This window comes from Lycium barbarum, chromosome 9 (assembly GCF_019175385.1).
Source record: "Lycium barbarum isolate Lr01 chromosome 9, ASM1917538v2, whole genome shotgun sequence".
NCBI lineage: Eukaryota > Viridiplantae > Streptophyta > Magnoliopsida > Solanales > Solanaceae > Lycium > Lycium barbarum.
This window is the reverse complement of record NC_083345.1, coordinates 119,674,807-119,695,690: the sequence shown is the minus strand read 5'-3', so window position 1 is coordinate 119,695,690 and position 20,884 is coordinate 119,674,807. Positions and strand designations below refer to the sequence as shown.

Here is a 20,884-nt window from a genome sequence, read left to right as displayed (position 1 = left end):
CATGCCAAAAAATAATATCTCTTATACAACAATAACATACTCAGAGTAATTCCACAACTGGAATATGGGTTGGGTAGAGTGTACGAAGACCTTACTCCTACCTTAAGAGGTAGCGAGACTATTTTCAATAGACTTTAAGTTTAGAATAAAACAATAACAAAGCAGGTCAAATATGATTCTCTTTATAATTTTTTAGAGAAAGAAAAAAAGAAACCAATAGAAAAGAAAAATATATCCGGAGCACAAGATTGACCCGAATTAAAACCCGTTTCTTGCGGCCCAATAACCCAAATTGCTAAACCAAACTCCGTAATGTATATATAGCCGTTATACGTTAAACTCATGTAAAACAAAAACCCAAATTTTCTCTCATATACGTTGAGTCAAGAAATTAAAAAACCGCTCTAATATTTCTCTCAAGAATTATCAATTTGCTGTCTCCATTATTAATTCTTTAACTTGTCTCTGTCATTGTTTAACAATTTTACCTTTTTTGTAATACGAAAGATTTATACGTATTGAGTGATACATACAAAGAGTAATTCAGTGGTCTGTATCTATGGATGCAGGCAGTAGATACAACAAGTTTCGTCCACCTCTTGTTAATCAAACGTCTCACATGAAGAAAAATTCTCAAGAAAATGTATGTTTTTTCTTTCCTCTTTTTTTTTTTTTTCGTGTGTGTGTGCAATAACCCAAGTTTCTTGATTTTGTGTCCTAATTTCTTGGATTGTGAAGTTGGGGTTCTTATAGTGTCTCTTTTTGAATATTTTCTTGTTGGGGTTTGTGCGATTTGCTTTGTGCTAGAATTTTGCAACTTTATATAGTATATATATGTATATTGTATGTATATTGTAAGTATATTATATGTATATTGAATGTATATTGTATGTATATTGTAAGTATATTATATGTATATTGCATGTATGTTATTTCTTCTTTTTTTTGTGGGGTTTGCTATTCGCTTAAATTTTGAAAATTGGGGTTGTTATATTCGAGTCGAATTGAGGTGTAATTGATGATTACTTGATAGATTTTTGGGTTTTGAATTTTGTAGAAATAGTCCCTCCTTCTGATGTTTTTCTTTTTGGGTTTTGTGTGTTTTGTTTTTCCCTTAAATTATGTGGAATTTGGTTTTCCACTATTGAATCTTAATATGCATATATATTTCTTTTGATCTGCTTTTGGTATTGAACCTTCCAATCAAATTCGTGTTGTATATTTTCCAGTTTTATCTGTTATGCAGGTTAAACTGTATGGCCAATGTGCTTAGCTAATCACTACCACTTTTGGGTACCAAATTTGGTGTATGATTTTACTTCTTTATGAAGAGAAAGAAGCTAGGTGAATAAGCTGTTGAGAATTTATTCCTAATATGTCAATCAAACTTAGGACATTGAATAAGGGAAATTGGTAAAAGGCTACTGTTTTAACATGTGCGGATGATGTTTAATGTGGTACTTCTAATGATTATTTTCATAGTTTTTAAAAGTGTCAGCATTAAGTTGTGTATTGATTTTTTAATGAAATTTGCTGTAAAGGTTGGATTTTAATTGATACATTTGTGAAATGCAGCTGGACAGGTTCATTCCCAATCGTTCTGCGATGGATTTTGACTATGCACATTACATGCTCAGTGGTGGAAAGGTTAAAAAGGAACACGTTGGAGTAAATTCTCCATCTAAAGAAGCTTACTCGAAGCAATTAGCAGAAATTTTCAACATGAATAGAACGAGGATCCTTGCTTTTAAGAATAAGCCTCCACCTTCGGTTGAGAGAGTTTCTGAATCTCCATCACATATTCAACAGTCAAGAACCGTTAAAAAGAGGAGATACATTCCCCAAGTGAGTTATTCTTTCTTCCTGCTTTTTACTATCCTTTTTTTTTTCGTGTGCGCGCGCGCGTGCTAACCGTATGTGCTTTATCAGAAATCACAAGGACCAAAATAAGAATTTATCAATATTTGAGGGACTAAAAGTAATAATTTTCCAATGTTTTATCTTTGGTTTTTTTCCTAACTTAGAGAACTCCTTTGCTTGTTAACAGTCTCCGGAAAGGACCCTGGATGCTCCAGAAATCCTAGATGATTTTTATCTCAATTTGTTAGACTGGGGAAGCAGTAACGTTATTGCCATTGCCTTAGGAAATTTTGTATATCTGTGGGACGCTTCCAATGGGTCTACTACTGAGCTTCTCGAGGTCGATGATGATTTTGGGCCAGTGACCGGTGTCAGCTGGTCACCAGATGGAAGACACCTTGCAGTGGCCTTGAATAATTCACACGTTCAGCTGTGGGACACCCAGTCCAGCCGGTTGGTGAGTAGTTTCTTTCATCTTCTTTCTTTTAGTCTAATTATTATAACAGCAAATTACGTGGGAATCAAGATATACACTGAGTTTATCTTTAGGGATAATTACCTTTTTGGACTGCTTTAAAAAATAATAGCCGGCTAATGTATATGTAATGTATATTAAGTTAAAATATCCATATAGTATACATATCGTATACACAAATATACATAACCAGTGTGTATGTTATGTATATTTTGGCTAGCGCTCGTAATTAAATTTGGCCGACAGGCCAAAAATGGAAAAACCCTCATCTTTACTATACTTGATCAGAAGTCTAACATCTTGCCTTTATAAACAGCTGAGGACTTTACGAGGACACAGATTAAGGGTTGGCTCACTTGATTGGAATGGCCACATACTGACAACTGGAGGCATGGACTGTATGATCATCAACAATGATGTGCGTGTAAGATCCCACATAGTTGGAACATACAGGGGACACAATCAGGAGATATGCGGATTGAAGTGGTCTGCTTCAGGCCAGCAATTGGCTAGTGGAGGGAACGACAATTTGGTTCATATATGGAGCTTATCGATGGGGTCTCCTAATAATGCTACACAACACCAATGGGTTCACCGTATGACAGATCACACAGCTGCTGTAAAAGCTCTTTCCTGGTGTCCTTTCCAGAGCAATATGGTTGCCTCGGGTGGTGGTGTTGGCGATCAGTGCATAAAGTTTTGGAACACCAACACCGGGGCGTGCTTGAACTCTGTGAATACAGGTTCACAAGTCTGTTCCTTGCTTTGGAATCGACACGAGCGTGAGCTTTTGAGTTCTCATGGATTTACGGACAACCAGCTCACTGTTTGGAAATATCCTTCTATGATGAAAATTTCAGAACTTTTCGGTCACACATCGAGAGTTCTTCATATGGTTCAGGTATGATTGCTTAACAAGAAATGTCACTTTGTGTTTGTTTATGCTTGTATTTCATGGTGCTTTACAGTTTACTGACTTTACGTGTTGACATATTTCAGAGTCCCAATGGCTATACTGTGGCAACTGCAGCAGCTGACGAGACGCTAAGATTATGGAATGTTTTTGGAAATCCTGAAGAGGCTAAGCCTGTGCCAAAGAGAAAGCTAGAACCATTTTTTGACTTGGCTCAGATTAGATAAAAATATCATGCAAGTGGTGGAGTTAGTAAAGAGAAAGCAGGTTTGTTCATACTTTTGAGGATATGTGGTCTAGCAAGTAGTCTGAGTTATAGCAAATGCATTTTTTGTTATATTGAATGTATAGAAGATAGGTCTGAGTTATTGCAAATGCATTTTTGTTCTTTTGAATGTATAGAAGACCGTTTGTGGGAACTTTTGAAGAATGTCATTTAAATGTAATTATAGTATGATCTTCTGAAAGTTCATAAGATGGATTGTGTATATACTTTTACATGAGTTAGGTGTTGATAATGTGGCAGTCATACATATTGTGAAATTAAATTATGAACTGAGCAAATAAAAGATAAAACACAAAATGATATCTACAAAAGAAATGGATCAATCATAGTACATGAAGAAAGAGCTTATGTGAAAAGAGAGTGTTGGAGTGATAAAAACTTAAAGAGGATCGCTTATTCCCTAAAATTCAAGCTTCTTTTATTTGAATAAAGAATTGACTCTCAAATTTGTCATAGTTTCCTATTAAAAGAAAATGAATAGAGCACTGCGAGCAGATGTTCTTGTTGTAGTCATTCTTCATATTGGACCTTAAGAACAAAGTTTACATTCAAGGAAAGTTGAATCATGGAAGACCAATGTTTGAGTTTTAGTAGAGCAAGAAAAAGCTTTGTAGTTCTTCTTTTATTTATTTAAGTTTATATGACGAAAGTTGAAATATAGCCCTTTAGAGGTGATTCCCGCGACCCTTTTTCGCGTTCACAACTTCGTCTGCACTCTTAAACTTTGACGAGTATTCAGTGAATTAATCAAGATAGACACGAACTAACTTTATTCAAATGGTCCAATTCCATTGAAAGTAAAAAATATAAGGTGGTTTTTTCCATCTGTCCAAATTTCGATGGACAGAGTTATCCAGTAACTGTGCCGGTGGGAGGTAGCATACCTTGTTAGAAGTGATTTTCGCTTAGCCTATTTGTTCACAACTTTTTCTTACCACACTCTTAAAACTTGATAAGTATTTAAGTAGTTAATCAAGCTATGCGCGAATCTTTATTTTTGTTCAAGTTGACATAATACATAAATCGACCCTTAAACTTAGCCTCAGCTGATAAGTATGCCCTCCAACTTTGATTGTGTACAAGTAGACACCTTAACTTGTATAAAGTTAAATAAGTAAACACAAATGATGATATGATACTAACGTGACACATAAATATTGGAGGGCCACGTCAGTGCCGCATTAATGCCACGTTAGCATTTGTGTTTATTTGTTCAACTTTATACAAATTGAGGTGTCTACTTATGTACACCCAAAATTGAATGATATACATGCCAACTGAAATCAAATTTAAGAACCTATTTATATATTATGCCTATAAAATACAATCATATGAACACTTTTGAAAGAAAAAGAAGAAAGAGACCCCAACATACAAAGACATGGCCCCCCATACACTAAGGTCCCTTCAAACCTCAACCCCACATCCTTATTCCCATGTCCTAATGCTTCTCTTAACCTCAACACTCCCAAAAAAATCATTAACTTCCTCAAAACCCCGTTTCTTCCATTCCTAAAACACAATGTCAACTTTCAAATCTCCATTTGATTAACTCTTAATTACCATCTAATCAAACCCCATTAACAAGTACTACTACTACACTATCAGTCCCTCAGTACTACTCTTCTTATCACTTCATTCACTCAAAAAAAAAAAAAAAAAAAAAAACTTTTCTCTCTGCTTATCTTTGCAGGTTTATCCAAAACCCTAGATCTGTCCCCCTTTTAGGTAACCTCAACAACCTCTGCTCTCTATCTATACACACACACATAGTGAAAATACACACAGTTACACTTATACACACACACAAAAAAAGAAAGACTTTTCTTGTTTTTCTCTTTCTGTTTCAGCATTTACAATATGTATGTATATTAGTTGCTGTTTATATTCATTTTTGGGTGCAGCTTTTAAGAATAAGGATAAGGGTGTGTGAATTAGAAAAAAAAAACAATTCTTGCACTCAAGAAACACAAAAAAAGTTTAAAAAATAATTCTTGCACTCAAGAAACACAAAAAAAGAAAAAAAAAGACTTTTTTTTTGTTTCTTTGTTTTAGCATTTATAATATGTATGTATATTAACTGCTGTTTATATTCATTTTTGGGAGAATAGGGAAAAGAGTGTGTGAATTAGCTAAAAGAAAAGTTGTTTTGCACTTAAGAAACACACACACACAAAAAAAAAAAAAAAAAAAAGAAGGATTTTCCTGTTTTTTCTCTCTGTTTCAGCATTTACTATATGTATGTATATTAACTGCTGTTGTATTCATTTTTGGGTGCAGCTTTTAGAATAACGAAAAGGGCGTGTAAAGAAAAAAGGTTCTCTTGCACTCAAGAAACACACACAAAAAAAAAAAAAAAAAAAAAAAAAAAGACTTCTCTTGTTTTTACTTTCTCTGTTTCAGCATTTACAATATGTTTCTTAGTTTCTATATTAACTACAATATGTTTTTCGTTTGCTGGACCCCGCGAGCTTAGTGCATCAAGCTGCCCTTTATTAACTGTTGTTGTGTTTTTTTTGGGTGCAGCTTTTAGAAAAGGGAAAAGGGTGTTCAGAAAAATTTTCTTGGAGGAGATGAGTGGGACCTCAGAAATCGGGGTGGGGATGGGGTATGACTATGGATTTCGGCCACCGTTTACGGCGGTGCAGTGGCAGGAATTGGAGCATCAAGCAATGATTTATAAGTATTTGGTGGCAGGATTACCTGTGCCGCTGGACCTGGTAGTACCGATTCGCCGGAGTTTTGATGCTATTTCAGCCAGGTTCTTCAATCATCCTAGCTGTATGTTTCTTCTATCTTTTTTTTTTTTTTTTTTTCAGTTTAAAGTTCTGTTTTCTTTGTTTGTTTGTTAATTGGTTCTTAATTAGGTTAGTTAGTTTCAGTTGAGCATTTTATTGTGTTTTGCATTTATGAATGGGAAGCTTACTGTAATTTGATGGTGAAATTGGAGACATGCAGAGCTAGGAACATTGTTTCTCATTGCTTTTTTAAAAAGAAAAGAACTTCAAATTTTGTTATGGAAGTATAATAAAGCTTCCATTCCTTAGTTTTGATTCTGAAATCTTTGGTGGAAGTATATTATCCATTCATTATCTATTAATGCTTAGCTAAATTGGCAAAGGTTGAGGGACTTGTGTCTTAGGTCACAAGTTTCGAGCCCTCTACGTCCTGTATTTAAGTGGAGAAGGGTTGAGGGACGGACTCATCATCCCCGAGGTTCAAAGGCTACGGTTGGCTCCTGACGGATTTTTTTTTTTGTTGATGAAGTAAGAATATTATTAACAAAAGGGGCATTAACTAGCCGGTATACAAGGAGCATAGCAAAAAGTAGAAAATCCTACAAGAATACATGATTTTCTACGAAAATCACTCAATCATCTATACGAAAAGTAACGTCATGGGTGCACCAAAAAGAAACAAGGGAAAAGAGGCTATTTCTCAAGATTTCTCAAGATTTCTCAAGTGCACAAAATCTTTCTCTATTCCATCAAAAGCTCTCCTATTCCTTTCTCTTCATATGGTCCACATTAGCTCTAAAGGGGCAACTTCACATGCCCTGCATCTCCTCCTTCGTCTTCTACGAGCCCAGCTAAACATAGTTTCTTTCACAGTTCTCGGCATTACCCACTCGAAACTAAACCATCTCATCAAGTCCCCCCCCCCCCCCCCCCCATTACGAAGATGCTACCCGGCAATGTAAGAGTAGGTGATCTACGTCTTACCCTGATTCTTTGCACATGAAGCACCAACAAACACAGGTAATCTTCCTCTTCCTCAAGTTCTCCCCTGACAGATTTATCGGCTATTAAAAAAAGTGCTAGAAAAATCATTCATCTCTTTGGCCCCCCTCTCTCGTCTTGTGGTAACAGCCTGCTCGTGTGGTTTAGGTGTTCATCACAGTATCGAACCTCCCATAAAGGTCTAGTACTTAAGTGGAGAAGAATAGAGGGGCGCGGTCATTATCCACCAAGTTCTGAACCGTGCGCCACTTCCCTCGGAGATTTCTCCAACAACATACCTAGTGTAATAGTGTAATCTCACAAGTGGGGTCTGGGGAGGGGAGGGTAGAGTGTACGCAAACCTTACAGCTACCTCCTGGAGGTAGAAAAGCTGTTTTCGGAAGACCCTCGGCTCGGGGATTTCTCCATTATAAAAAAAGCTTTCTCCTTTTCTTTTTATCTTAAATTATTTGTGATTAGGATGAACTGCTTTTGGTTTTGAATTGGTCTAGTGCAATCTAATTGTGGGTGCATTCAGTGGCGGACTTTGGATTTCCAATGACAGGCCAACATTAAAGTAGAGAGCCGAGAGATGTTAAATTTGATAGTCATTTACAAATTTATGTTCTGATCTAACTAGCCAAATGTGTATAACGAATTTAACTATTTACTGTAAAATTTCAATCTTTACACAATCTCAAGTTTCATACTTTGCTTCAAAGTTCTCAAATTTCTTATTTTTTGTTGTTCTTATTATTAAAATGTATCAATATTTTTTATAAATAAACAAGATTCAATCACAAAAATTGTAGAGTAAATAAAACAAAATAGCAATACGAGTTAATTATTTTTAGATTCAAAAGATTAGTGAATAACAGTGCCCCACACTGGCAGAAAGTGGGACGAGTTTTCTCTGACTGAGGCAGCACCTAAAATGCAATCAAATAAATCCCTGTAGGTCTTTTAAGAAAAAGAAGAAAAAACATAAAGAAACAAGCTAAAACTCTGGCAAACAAGTGTACACCTTAGAAATGACCAAATTTAAAAGTTAAGAGTTGTATATTTTCAACTGAAAATTCTGTTATATTCTCTTATAAAAAAAAAAGAGTTGTATATTTACACCTGCCAAATTGTGAAATTGAGAGAGAAACGGAGGCCAAGGAGATAACAAGAAGTATTTTGCATTTTAACTCTTTTTTTTTTTTGGGGGGGGGGGGGGGGGGGAAGTGTTAATTCCTTTTTTGAAATTTATGCAATACCTAAAAAAGAAGTTAAAACACCGGTGCATCGCAAAGGAGTTTTGACGGCAGTGTAGCCATTCAAATGTCGCTTTTTTTTTTTTTTTGCAAAAAGAAAATATTTTGCTATATTTGAACGGCTACACTTCCATCAAAAATCCATGAGACTGGAATTTCTGTGACAGACTTGTTCTCAAATTTTCCCATGTTAGATCGGAAACATTTTTTCTAGCACAAGTTTCTTAAAAATGAGGAAAATGACTTCCCTAAAAAAAGCTGGGTAAGCTGACATTGTCTCATTTAAAGGGGAAAAAAAGAGTACCTCGGGTTTTATGATTCAAACCCCTGACCTTATCTAAATGGATACTAGCGTTCATCAATATACTAAATCCAATTGTTTTTGTCAGTTGGATTTGTTATTTGGTTTTATATTGTAGACGATTTCTGTAAAGATGTCATTTAGATATATACATAGTTTAATTTTTGGCAAAAACGCTTACTTAAACATATATCCACCGTCTTGGCAGCTGGTGGGCTATAGCTTTGTGTTTCATTATGGCAAATTGGAAATTGGCAGTACACCCAGGGTTGACATGTTCTTGCTTCTCTTGCTTTTTCTCTCTTTCTTTTAGACATGATTTCATAGTTTACAGTTGTATTAGATTTCAATGTCTCCATCATGTAGTACTCTATTAAGGTTGTGCCCAAGGGTGTGTTTGGAATGAAGGAAATATTTTCCATGGAAAATGTTTTTTTTTGGAAAACGAGTGGGTTTCTATTATTTTCTAGTATTTGGTAAGTAAGCAAAAAAATATTATCCCAAGAGCATTTATATGTAATCTAGCAAAACACTATGGTTGGGATGGGGGTTTGATGGTGGCGGGGATGGGGAGGAGACAATGAATTTGAAATGTCACTTATGAAGCATGTTTTCTCAACTTCCATTAGGGAAGTCATTTTCCTCATTTTTAAGAAACTTGTGCTAGAAAAAATGTTTCCCAAAACACTTTGACAATCTAACATGGGAAAATTTGAGAACAAGTCTGTCACAGAAATTTCAGTCTCATGGAGTTTTGATGGAAGTGTAGCCGTTCAAATATAGCAAAATATTTTCTTTTTGCCAAAAAAAAAAAATGCGACATTTGAATGGCTACACTGCCGTCAAAACTCCAAGGGATTGGATGCAATATCAATGAAATTCTGACCTTCCCTGATCTCCCAAAAATAAATCATTTTGCATGATAAAGGTTTTTCCTTTTGGTTGGTGGATGTGGGGCTTGTTATGTAAATGTGGCAATGTATTTTACATGTGCAGTGAGTTACTGTTCCTATTATGGGAAGAAGTTTGACCCCGAGCCAGGAAGGTGTAGAAGGACAGATGGAAAGAAGTGGAGGTGCTCGAAAGATGCACATCCTGACTCCAAATATTGTGAGCGGCACATGCATCGAGGCCGTAACCGTTCAAGAAAGCCTGTGGAATCTCAAACGACATCCCAGTCCTTGTCGACAAGTATATCACACATTACTACTGGGAGCAGCAATAGAAGTGGAAGTTTCCAAAGAAATAGCAGTGGAAGCTTTCAAAATATGCCATTATATTCCGTTGCTAATTCAGACGGAATGAGTTATGGAAGCACTACTACGAATCTACAGATGGAGCCTGCCTCCTATGGGATAAATAACAAGGACTATAGGTACATCTGTCCTCTATGGTTCATGTTCTCCTTGTATGCATCTTTCTCTTACCATCGTGCAGCTTGATTACTTGCTTCTGTTAAAAAGTTCTCAAGTAATTGACATGCCAGTTATGTTACTTTCATCTAAATTCTCCCATAGCTTTGCATCAAATCTCGGTTTTTGGTCACATAGCCTGTTTAATACTCCCTCTGTTTCAATTTGTTTGTCTTACTTTCCTTTACTTTCCTTTTTAGTCTGTTTAAAAAAGAATGTCTCTTTTTTAATTTGGCAACTCTTTAATTTCAGATCCCACATGGGATGTTTAGGACCACAAGATTAAAGGGCATTGTGATACATTATATATATCTTTAGTTTAAGACGACAAGATTAAAAGGTCTTCTTTACTTTCATAAACTCCATACCAATCAAGCTAAGACAAACAAATTGAAACGGATATTCTGTGTTTTCTATTGCTGATGAAAGAATTGTTGGCTCAAATCTTTTACATTTGAGAGGATGCTAAATAGGAGATGGGTTGTCAATCCTTCTTTGTTTCCAGTTGTTCCAAACTTGAAACGTTTTTAAATTTCTTAAACTATTCTGAAAACGTTGATTGTAATAGTTCAAGTAGCAGGCATATTCTTCAATTACTATCTTCCCTTTGTAAATAATTTGAGGTTTTCATTATCTTACATAAAAAGGTTGAAATGATAGTTATTATCATGAGCACTTAACGGATATCACTAATCATGGTGTTATCTCAAATCTTATCTCATCATCAATGTCATAAAAAAATCTCAAATCTTATCTCATCGTCAACTTCATCACTTTCAGCTCATCAACTATAGCACAGTTAGAATCCTTCTATATTTGTCAGATTCGTATAAGGAGGACAAGATATTTATGCAAGAGGACAAAAGATGACAAAGTTTCCCTGCTTACACTGCATCCCCTACTTAATACAAGCATGACATTGTCAATCTTTATCAAAAAGGAATTTTTCTGGTTTTCAATAAAAACTCATTAATTTAAGGAAACTATATCTTGTTCTTTTCAGCCCTTTTCTTAGACAGCGTTTACTCCACATTTAGGGATTGTTTGGTTCGAAGACAAGTTATGATGGCGTTCTCTCTTATCGACTGCTTGGTTTGTTGTATTAAAAATAACATGCATTGCATAATTTCTAAATGTCTCTTGAGCCGAGGGTCTTTCGGAAACAGCCTCCTTACCTTCCGAGGTAGGGTAGGTCTGCGTACACTTTACCCTCCCCAGACCCCACATTGTGGGATTTCACTGGGTATGTTGTTGTTGTTGCATAATTTCTAAATAGTACTAAATAGGGTGTATAATTATAAGAATAGTACTTCTATTGTTAATGCTATGATTTACTATGTATAAATATTACTGAATAGGGCGTATAAGTAATATAGGTATTAGTTGTACTAGACATAAATTTGCATCCAAACATTGTACTAGAATCACCCTACCAAACGACCCCTTAATGGTAGGAGGTTGGGTACCATTCGAAGTTCCATGTGTATTTTCTTATTACACTGCTCCAGTAAGAATGTCTGATATGGTGTATAATGTTGGTCTTGCCTTTGGCGTAAATGGCATAAAATCCAGTTTCATGAAATGCTACACAGGTATCTCCATGGAATGCCTCCTGATGCTGATGTGGCGGGTTCTAACACGGACAACATGTGGCGTCTGATGCCATCACAAATCCCGTCAAAGCCCATGACTAATCCGAAAAATGACTCCCAGCTGCTGGGCAGCTCCTCAGCTAATCCATTTGAGCCTGTGATTGAATCAAAACAGCAACCCCAACATTGCTTCTTTAGCAGTGACATAGGCTCGCCTGGTACAGTAAAGCAGGAGCCACAGAATCCAATGCGCTCGTTCTTTGACGAGTGGCCTACATCCAAAGAATCACGGTCCAATCTCGACGAGGTGTCCAGCAAAAATAATTTCTCCACCTCTCAGCTGTCCATATCCATTCCAAATGCTCCTTCTGGATTTTCTTCAAGGAGTGCTTGTTCCCGAAATGGTGAGATTTTAGCATCTTTCTCTACCTGTTTATCCCATTATAGTAGGTGATTTGCAATAATAACTCCCATATGGGGTGGACATGAACTGTTGGCCCCAGTTACTAAAATCTTTAGAAAATGACTTGTTTTGTATATCTGCCATAAGTTATTGGTATAAATTAGTTTGCCTATGAGGCAGGAATTCGGGACAATTCGATAAGTCAGAAACAATTAACTTGCTCTATTGGCAACAAGTTCTGCTTCATAGGTGAAAGTGTTTGTGTTGCTTAATTGTGCACAAGTCCATTTTACAACTTAAACTCCTGTCCGATAGGCAATAGTGCAATACATAGCACTATCTTCTCTGTCTGTAATTTCTTGTTATGTCCCGATCTCCTGCTTGCCTGTCTCATAGGCAAAAGTAACTTATGCACACACTACAACTAGAAAATATGCCTGATGGGCAATTGAGGTCATTTTTTAAAGATTTTATTAAGCGGAGCCAAAAATCAAGATCACCCCTTATGGTGTCCTATTTCTGCATTTTTTCCCCATCATAAGTGCTGCATAGCAAGCTTACCATTGCTCTTCGTTTTTGTTTGTGGGTGCAGATGCTTGAGGAAGTTGACGCTGCACTAACTCTAAGCAGTCTTTGGTGCTATGCAGAGGAATGATTGTCCTAGAGTTTACTCCTGATATAATAGTAAAAGCAAGACGTGTAGGTGGATCGACCCATCAAGTTGTGACCTCTGCTTGTATGAGCTACATGTACTTTTTAATATTACTGGTTCATTTAGTCCTTGCATTGTGTTCGTAGTTGTGCTTCAATTTCAATACTCTTTTAAACAAATACTAGATGGCTTATAAGACAAGTTCTGCACTAGTTAGCCATAAAAACAATAGTGTATTTATTCAAGTCAGTTGCTGGATGAGATGATCAATTTGTGGGAGATCAATCCATTTTATGATTGGAAATCATCTCATTGGGGTTGTGGTTAGTTTTGTGTTTCGGTGCACTTGATCTCTGACTAATCCTATTCTCAAGGAAACTCTTGTGGCTGTTATTTGCCATTAAGAAACGGGATTTAAGTGATGTTGTATACATTGAATGTGTAAGGAATTGTTTTGCACTATAAGTATGATCTAACTTGTTATAGCAAGTTACTTACCATTTGCTTAAGGTTGCCGATCAATGCTGTTATCGTATCAAATGGATCAGACATGTACTCTTGCTACTTACATGTTTGCATTGCTCTAGTCTTATTATATCAATGCATGCCGGAGATAGATCGAAAGCAAGTCGAGTTTAAGAAGGTTCAGATTCCACGGGAAGCAAAAACAATAGGTGATTTCTTGTCAGCTGTTTAAGTCTTGATGGACAGAGTTATTCGGTACTTGTGTTGGTACGAGGTAGCATGCAGGCTGGTCCGAACATTACGATTATAAAAAGATGTTCTAGTTTAAGAGGTTCCATATAACATGGCTTCAAGGATCACAAACTTGGAAGGATCCGTATTTGCTCACAAACTTTAATCACTTAACTATAGTATTCTTGAACCACTAAGGAAGAATGTTCTGCTAACTGTTCTTATAGGAACATAATGAGTTTTTCACCTCTTTCTGTTTTTGCCATGTAGTAACAACAAAAAATTAGTATTTTTTCCGTCCAATTTATGTGAACTTCTTTTCATTTAGGATAATTACAATGTTCTATATCATTTAGTTTTATATGCAGCTCTCGTAAATTCAAAAAAATCAAGTTGATTAAACTAATAAGATTTTAACTTTTGATATGACGTTTTATTTACTAAACTAAATTGTCAATCATTATCTTGATATTTTCTTTTGCAATCAATGATATAAATATTAGTAAGATCAGTAATTCAAACTTTGTATTCAGCCAAGTATTTTCATATAAATTGGGATGATGAAAGTATTAGTTTTGCCTTATTTTAACTGGTGGCGGATGTAGTGTTTCGAACCTAGTAATTTTGGCACTGTGCATATATATACACTCTTATTGCTTATCATGACTATGGTATGTATTGTTGTTTCAATCTATATCATGACTATGGTATGTATTGTTGTTTCAATCTATCACTTAACTATGGTAAGTGAATGTTGTTTGGGATAAACACGAGGTTTGGAAAATTGGAGAAATAGATTTTTGTCCTTTTACAAACTTATTTTAGTTTATGACTCTTTTGCAAGAGATCTTCATTTTTTACACATAAAAGATCTGTCATTTTCTTCCATTCAAATTGTAAGAGGTCAAGAGATCTTATTTTCACAATTTTTTTCCCTTTCTATAAGAAAAAGGGAAAATAAAAAGATATTTCATATATGGAAATTCTGGCAAGAAATAAAGAATCAAACATTCGCCATGTGATGCAAAGTCCAAAATTTTTTACTTGTCATATGCTTTATCTGTACGTTTGACTTGCAATATTCCCAGCTCTCCTTTTTTTTTTTTTTTTTTTTAAAGTTTAGTTTACATACACACGAATAGTATTATCTTTTACACTATCAGATCATATAATTGGTAATCTATCTTATTTTTAAAATTAAAAAATTATTTTCTATGAAGAGTTGTCTGTTGATATCTTTCATGTGACTGATGTAAATTTCTTTTAACATGTCTATGTATAAATCTTATAATGTTGAATTCTTGTTTGTTTAGGTCTCAAACTCACAATAATGGTTTTCCTTTTTTGTCCCCTTCTTTCTGCTTTTTTCCTTTCTTCTAAAAAAAACTAGATGGGGTTAGCCCGTGCTGATATTCTCTTCATTTCAAAATAACTGATGTTTTTACCTTTTCATTTTATTTCAAAATAAGTGGTGTTTTCGAAGATTGACATTTTAAATAAAAAATTATTTATGAGGAAGGAAGATTGACAGGAAAATTATCAAATACCAAAGAGATACAACCGACTCAACATTTTGTAAAGCAACATGATCTAAATTATATAAAATAGTTACAATTCTGTGAAATCATAAATTGGAAAGTATTACAAATTTATGAATTTGTGAATAACAATTTCTTTATTTATAGATAGAAATAGTTTTTGGTATTTATTAAGTTTTAATTTCACTCACGATATTTCATGCCGCATGAGTTTATATTAGTTAAATATGGTAATTTAAGCTTAATTTCAGATGAAATAAAGGAAAAAAACTAAATTCATTAAGTGAACCTCAAGAATAAATTTAGTTCATATATAGTTTATCCTTAAAAAATATTAATTCTCAGTTAAAATTGTAATATATAGTACTTTTTTTTAATAGTTTCCAATATCTTAATTTTAATTTAAAATATTAAGTGGATCTAATTTAATTGAACTTCAAAGTTTAATCAAATTAACTCTCGAAAAATGAAAAATGCCACATAAATTGAAATAAAGAGAGACTAATTAATAAGATCTAAAAAATTCTTTAGTTAGAAACAAAAATGTGGCTCTACAATTTCCTAAATTTTGCCAAAATGTATAATGACAAATATATAGAGGGACGTAATGTTCCCTCCGGTTCATATTAGATGGTGTTTTTAGTTCGAATACACCGCTTAAAGAGTTGCTTATGCCTAGAGAGTAGAAAGTGATTTCACTAAATTATAATAGTCTCAATATTATATAATTTCTTGGTTATGTAAACATGCATTTATCTAATTAAGGTAATTTGAACAAAGAAAATAAAAGCTAAAAGCTATTAATATCTTCTTGATTACGTAAAAACTATTCGTTTTGAACAAAATATAAAAGCTAAAAATATCATATATACTACCTTCTTTGTTCCAATTTAAGTGTTTTACTTTCCTTTGTCCCCAAACGCGTGTTTCTTTCTATATTTAGTAAGTTGATAATTCAAACACTACATGATTAGTTTAAAACCACAAGATTTAAAAGACATTTTAGTACATCATACACATTTTTAATTTAGAACCATGAGATTCAAATTTTATACCCAGTCAAACTAAGACATTTAAATTGAGCCAGAGAGAGTAATATAAATCAAAGGAGTAAGGGGCTAAAAAGGATTTAAAAGAAAAGTTGCGGGGCCAACCTCAAATGGATGAAGAAAAAGAATTGAGTGTTAAAGTCGGATAAGCAAGGAAAGATAGCAGTCATGTGTAAGTACTTGATACCATCAACCAGTCAAAATTACTCTATTGCATTGTGAGGACGACGATCCAACACTTAAAACTCATGTTTCTATATAACTAGACGGCCGCTGCACGGGGCCCAACACTTTAGATTATAGTGCATCTATGTGCGCTGCACGGGGCCCAACACTTTAGATTATAGTGCATCTATGTGTATGTAGTTGTCTTTGAATAGTGATTATATATATATAGTATATATTATGTTTAAAACACGATTAATCTAACATTGTAGTTTGTGCTCCGTATCTAAAATTTTATTATAATAATATTTGCTACAAATACAAAATCGGCAAAAATTTATTAATATTTTTTAAAAGAGAAGACTTGTTTAAAAGGAAACTATTTTCCTCTCTTTGAGATAAAACAATAGCAATATTTAAGCATCAGTTGATACTTTCAATTTTAATTCGATTAATTTAAAGGTGTAAAATACTTATTATTTTTTATCAAATTTTGATTTGGATAATTCTAATTCAAATTATTAAATTAATTTTACATGTTTAAAACGAAACAAAGTAGAAATTGATTTTCTATTTAAACGAAGAAATACTATTTTTTAATTTTTGGTAAATATTTTCGGTTTAGCTCATTTTACTTGTCATGTTGTCTTTTGCATGGTTTTTTAAGAAAACGTCGATTGGAGTTATAATTTGACTAATTTACCTTATTCATTATTTGATCTCCATTTGATATATTTTTTTTACGACATTAATCTCTTTTCACATTTATTAGAGTAAGAATAAAAATAAAAAAGTAATTAAATTCTATCTTATTTTAAAATATAAATATTTTCAGTATATTTATTTTAGTGAACATAACAAATAAATGACATGGCGGAATAACAAATACAATAGTTTAATATTTAGATTAGATCTCAGGCTAATATAAAAAAAAAAACTGTATGTTTGACTACTTAACTTTTTGAAGAAAAGCAATTTCATTTGCTCCCACTAATGGATTGATACGCACGTGGCAATGAATTCATCATTATTGACTTAATGAGATACTTTGAAAATTACATGAATATTGTTTGATTTTTTTAATATGTAGTGCACTTTTTTTTGACATTATTAATTTGCATTATTTTTATGCATATATATATATATATATATATATATATATATATATACTATGTTCAAAACACGATTAATATAACATTGTAGTTTGTACTCCGTATCTAAAACTTTAGTATATTAGTGTTTACTACGAATACAAAGTGTGCACTTTTTTTTTGACATCATTTTTTTTTTAATATGGAGTTCATTTTTTTTTTTTTGGATATTGCTTGATTTTGTTAATATGAGGTCCACTTTTTTTTTATAGTGAGTTTGGAGATGGTGGGTTCCATTTTTTTTTTTTTTTTTTATATTGCTTGATGTTGTTTAGTATGAGGTCCATCCTTTATGGGGTGCGCTTTTTTTTTTTGGGACATTATTAATTTGTACTATTTTTATGCATATAATATATATACATATACTATGTTCAAAACACGATTAATATAACATTGTAGTTTGTGCTCCATATCTAAAATTTTATTATATTAGTGTTTGCTACGAATACAAAGCCAACACTTTTTTTTAACATTATATTTTTTTTAATATGGGTTCACTTTTTTTTTTTTTTATATTGCTTGATTTTGATAATATAGGGTCCACTTTTTTTTTCCCATGAGTTTGGAGATGGTGAGTTCCACTTTTTTTCTTCCTTTTTTTTTATTGCTCGGGCCCACCCTTTTTTTAAGGGACAACGGACGACGAAGCATGGGTCTAAACCCATGCTTTATATAGTTTCTTTTTTTTTTTTTTTTTTAATTTTTTTATTGCTTGGTGTTGTTTAGTATGGGGCCCACCCTTTTGGACATTATTAGTTTGCACTATTTTTATGCATATAATATATATATATATATATATATATATATACACACACTATGTTCAAAACACGATTGATATAACAGTGTAATTTGTGCTCCGTATCTAAAACTTTATTATATTAGTGTTTGTTACGAATACAAAGTCTGCACTTTTATTTTTTTGACATTGTTTATTTTTTTAATATGGGATTCACTTTTTTTTTTATTTTTTATATTGCTTGATTTTGTCAATATGGGATACTATGTTCAAAACACGATTAATATAATATTGTAGTTTGTGCTCCGTATTTAAAACTTTATTATATTAGTGTTTGTTACGAATACGCACGTGACAATGAATCCATCATTATTGACTTAATGAGATACTTTGAAAATTACATGAATATTGTTTGATGTTTTAATACGGGGTGCACTTTTTTTTGGACATTATTAATTTGCACTATATATATATATATATATATATATATATTTCTACTATTTTGTCAATATGGGATACTATGTTCAAAATACGGTTAATATAACATTGTAGTTTGTACTATGTATTTAAAACTTTATTATATTAGTGTTTGCTACGAATACACACGTGGCAATGAATCTATCATTATTGACTTAATGAGATACTTTGAAAATTACATGAATATTGTTTGATTTTTTAATATGGGGTGCACTTTTTTTTGGACATTATTAATTTACACTATTTTTTTTAATATTAGTTGTTGTTTAATATATATGGGGCCCATAATTTTTTTTAATTAAATTGGGACGGATATATATATATTAGAATTATGGGGCCCATATTTTGTTTTTCAAAAATATTAGTAGTTATTTAAAATATGTGGGCCCACAATTTTTTTTGGGTGGGCCCACAAACGGACGACGAAAAAGTGAGCCCAACCGGCTCTTCTTAATAGTACTAGACGGCCTATGCCCGCGCTGCGCACGGGCCCAACACTTTAGATTATAATGCATCTATGTGTATGTAGTTGTTTTTGAATAGTGATTATATATATATATATATATATATATATATATATATATATATATTATGTTCAAAACACAATTAATATAACATTATAGTTGTGCTCCGTATCTAAAATTTTGTAATATTAATGTTTGCTACGAATACAAAATCGGCAAATTTATTAATATTTTTTAAAAGAGAAGATTTGTTAAAAAAGAAACTATTTTCCTCTCTTTGAGATAAAACAATAGCAATATTTAAGCATCAGTTGATACTTTCAATTTTAATTCGATTAATTTAAAGGTGTAAAATACTTATTATTTTTTATCAAATTTTGATTTGGATAATTCTAATTCAAATTATTAAATTAATTTTACACGTTTAAAACGAAACAAAGTAGAAATTGATTTTCTATTTAAATGAAGAAATACTATTTTTTAATTTTGGTAAATATTCTCGGTTTAGCTTATTTTACTTGTCATGTTGTCTTTTGCATGGTTTTTTAAGGAAACGTCGATTAGAATTATAATTTGACTTATTCACCTTATTCATTATTTGATCTCCATTTGATATTTTTTTTACAACATTAATCTCTTTTCACATTTATTAGAGTAAGAATAAAAATAAAAAAGCAATTAAATTCTATCTTATTTTAAAATATAAATATTTTAAGTATATTTTTTTAGTGAACATAACAAATAAATGAAATGACGGAATAGTAAATACAACAGTTTAATATTTAGATTAGATCTCAGGCTAATATAAAAAAAGAAAGAAAACTGTATGGTTTGACTACTTAACTTTTTGAAGAAAAGCAATTTGATTTGCTCCCACTAATGGATTGATACGCACGTGGCAATGAATCCATCATTATTGACTTAATGAGATACTTTGAAAATTACATGAATATTGTTTGATTTTTTGATATGGAGTGCACTTTCTTTTTGGACATTATTAATTTGCACTATTTTTATGCATATATATATATATATATATATATATATATATATATATATATATATATTTCACACTGTGTTCAAAACACGATTAATATAACATTGTAGTTTGTACTCCGTATCTAAAACTTTAGTATATTAGTGTTTACTACGAATACAAAGTCTGCACTTTTTTTTTACATTATTGTTTTTTAATATGGGGTTCACTTTTTTTTTTTTATATTGCTTGATTTTGTTAATATGGGGTCCACTTTTTTTTTTACGGTGAGTTTGGAGATGGTGGGTTCCACTTATTTTATTTATTTTTTATTTTTTTATTTTTTTATATTGCTTGATGTTGTTTAGTATGAGGTCCACCCTTTATGGGGTGCACTTTTTTTTTTTTGACATTATTAGTTTATACTATTTTTATGCATATAATATATATACATATACTATGTTCAAAACACGATTAATATAACATTGTAGTTTGTGCTCTGTATCTAAAACTTTATTATATTAGTGTTTGCTACGAATACAAAGCCATCACTTTTTGTTTTTAACATTATATTTTTTTTAATATGGGGTTCACTTTTTTTTTTTTTTTTGATATTGCTTGATTTTGATAGTATAGGGTCCACTTTTTTTTTCTCATCAGTTTGGAGATGGCGAGTTCCACCTTTTTTTCTTCCTTTTTTTATTGCTCGATGTTATGTAGTATGGGGCCCACGCTTTTTTTGTAAGGGACAACGGACGACGAA

The 20,884-nt window shown here is 32.6% G+C and overlaps 2 protein-coding genes across 6 annotated transcripts; both read left to right on the top strand.

The window, feature by feature from the left end:
* The first annotated feature begins 364 nt into the window (after nt 1–364).
* Nucleotides 365–3,766, top strand: LOC132612366 (cell division cycle 20.2, cofactor of APC complex-like). The gene is made up of 5 exons (XM_060326641.1): nt 365–643; nt 1,576–1,845; nt 2,048–2,317; nt 2,652–3,236; nt 3,335–3,766. Exons 1-5 carry the CDS (start codon nt 560–562, stop codon nt 3,473–3,475), a joined length of 1,350 nt encoding a protein of 449 aa, XP_060182624.1. The 5' UTR covers nt 365–559; the 3' UTR covers nt 3,476–3,766.
* Nucleotides 3,767–4,932: 1,166 nt separating this feature from the next.
* Nucleotides 4,933–13,372, top strand: LOC132609663 (growth-regulating factor 4-like). 5 transcript variants are annotated; one of them, XM_060323744.1, is made up of 6 exons: nt 4,933–5,262; nt 5,815–5,851; nt 6,061–6,315; nt 9,807–10,185; nt 11,815–12,218; nt 12,810–13,372. In XM_060323744.1, exons 3-6 carry the CDS (start codon nt 6,108–6,110, stop codon nt 12,815–12,817), a joined length of 999 nt encoding a protein of 332 aa, XP_060179727.1. In that variant the 5' UTR covers nt 4,933–5,262; nt 5,815–5,851; nt 6,061–6,107; the 3' UTR covers nt 12,818–13,372. The 5 variants fall into 5 exon arrangements, with proteins under 5 accessions (XP_060179727.1, XP_060179726.1, XP_060179728.1 ...); XM_060323743.1 differs by lacking the exon at nt 5,815–5,851; XM_060323745.1 differs by having other exon boundaries at nt 5,815–6,315.
* The last annotated feature ends 7,512 nt before the right edge of the window (nt 13,373–20,884 follow it).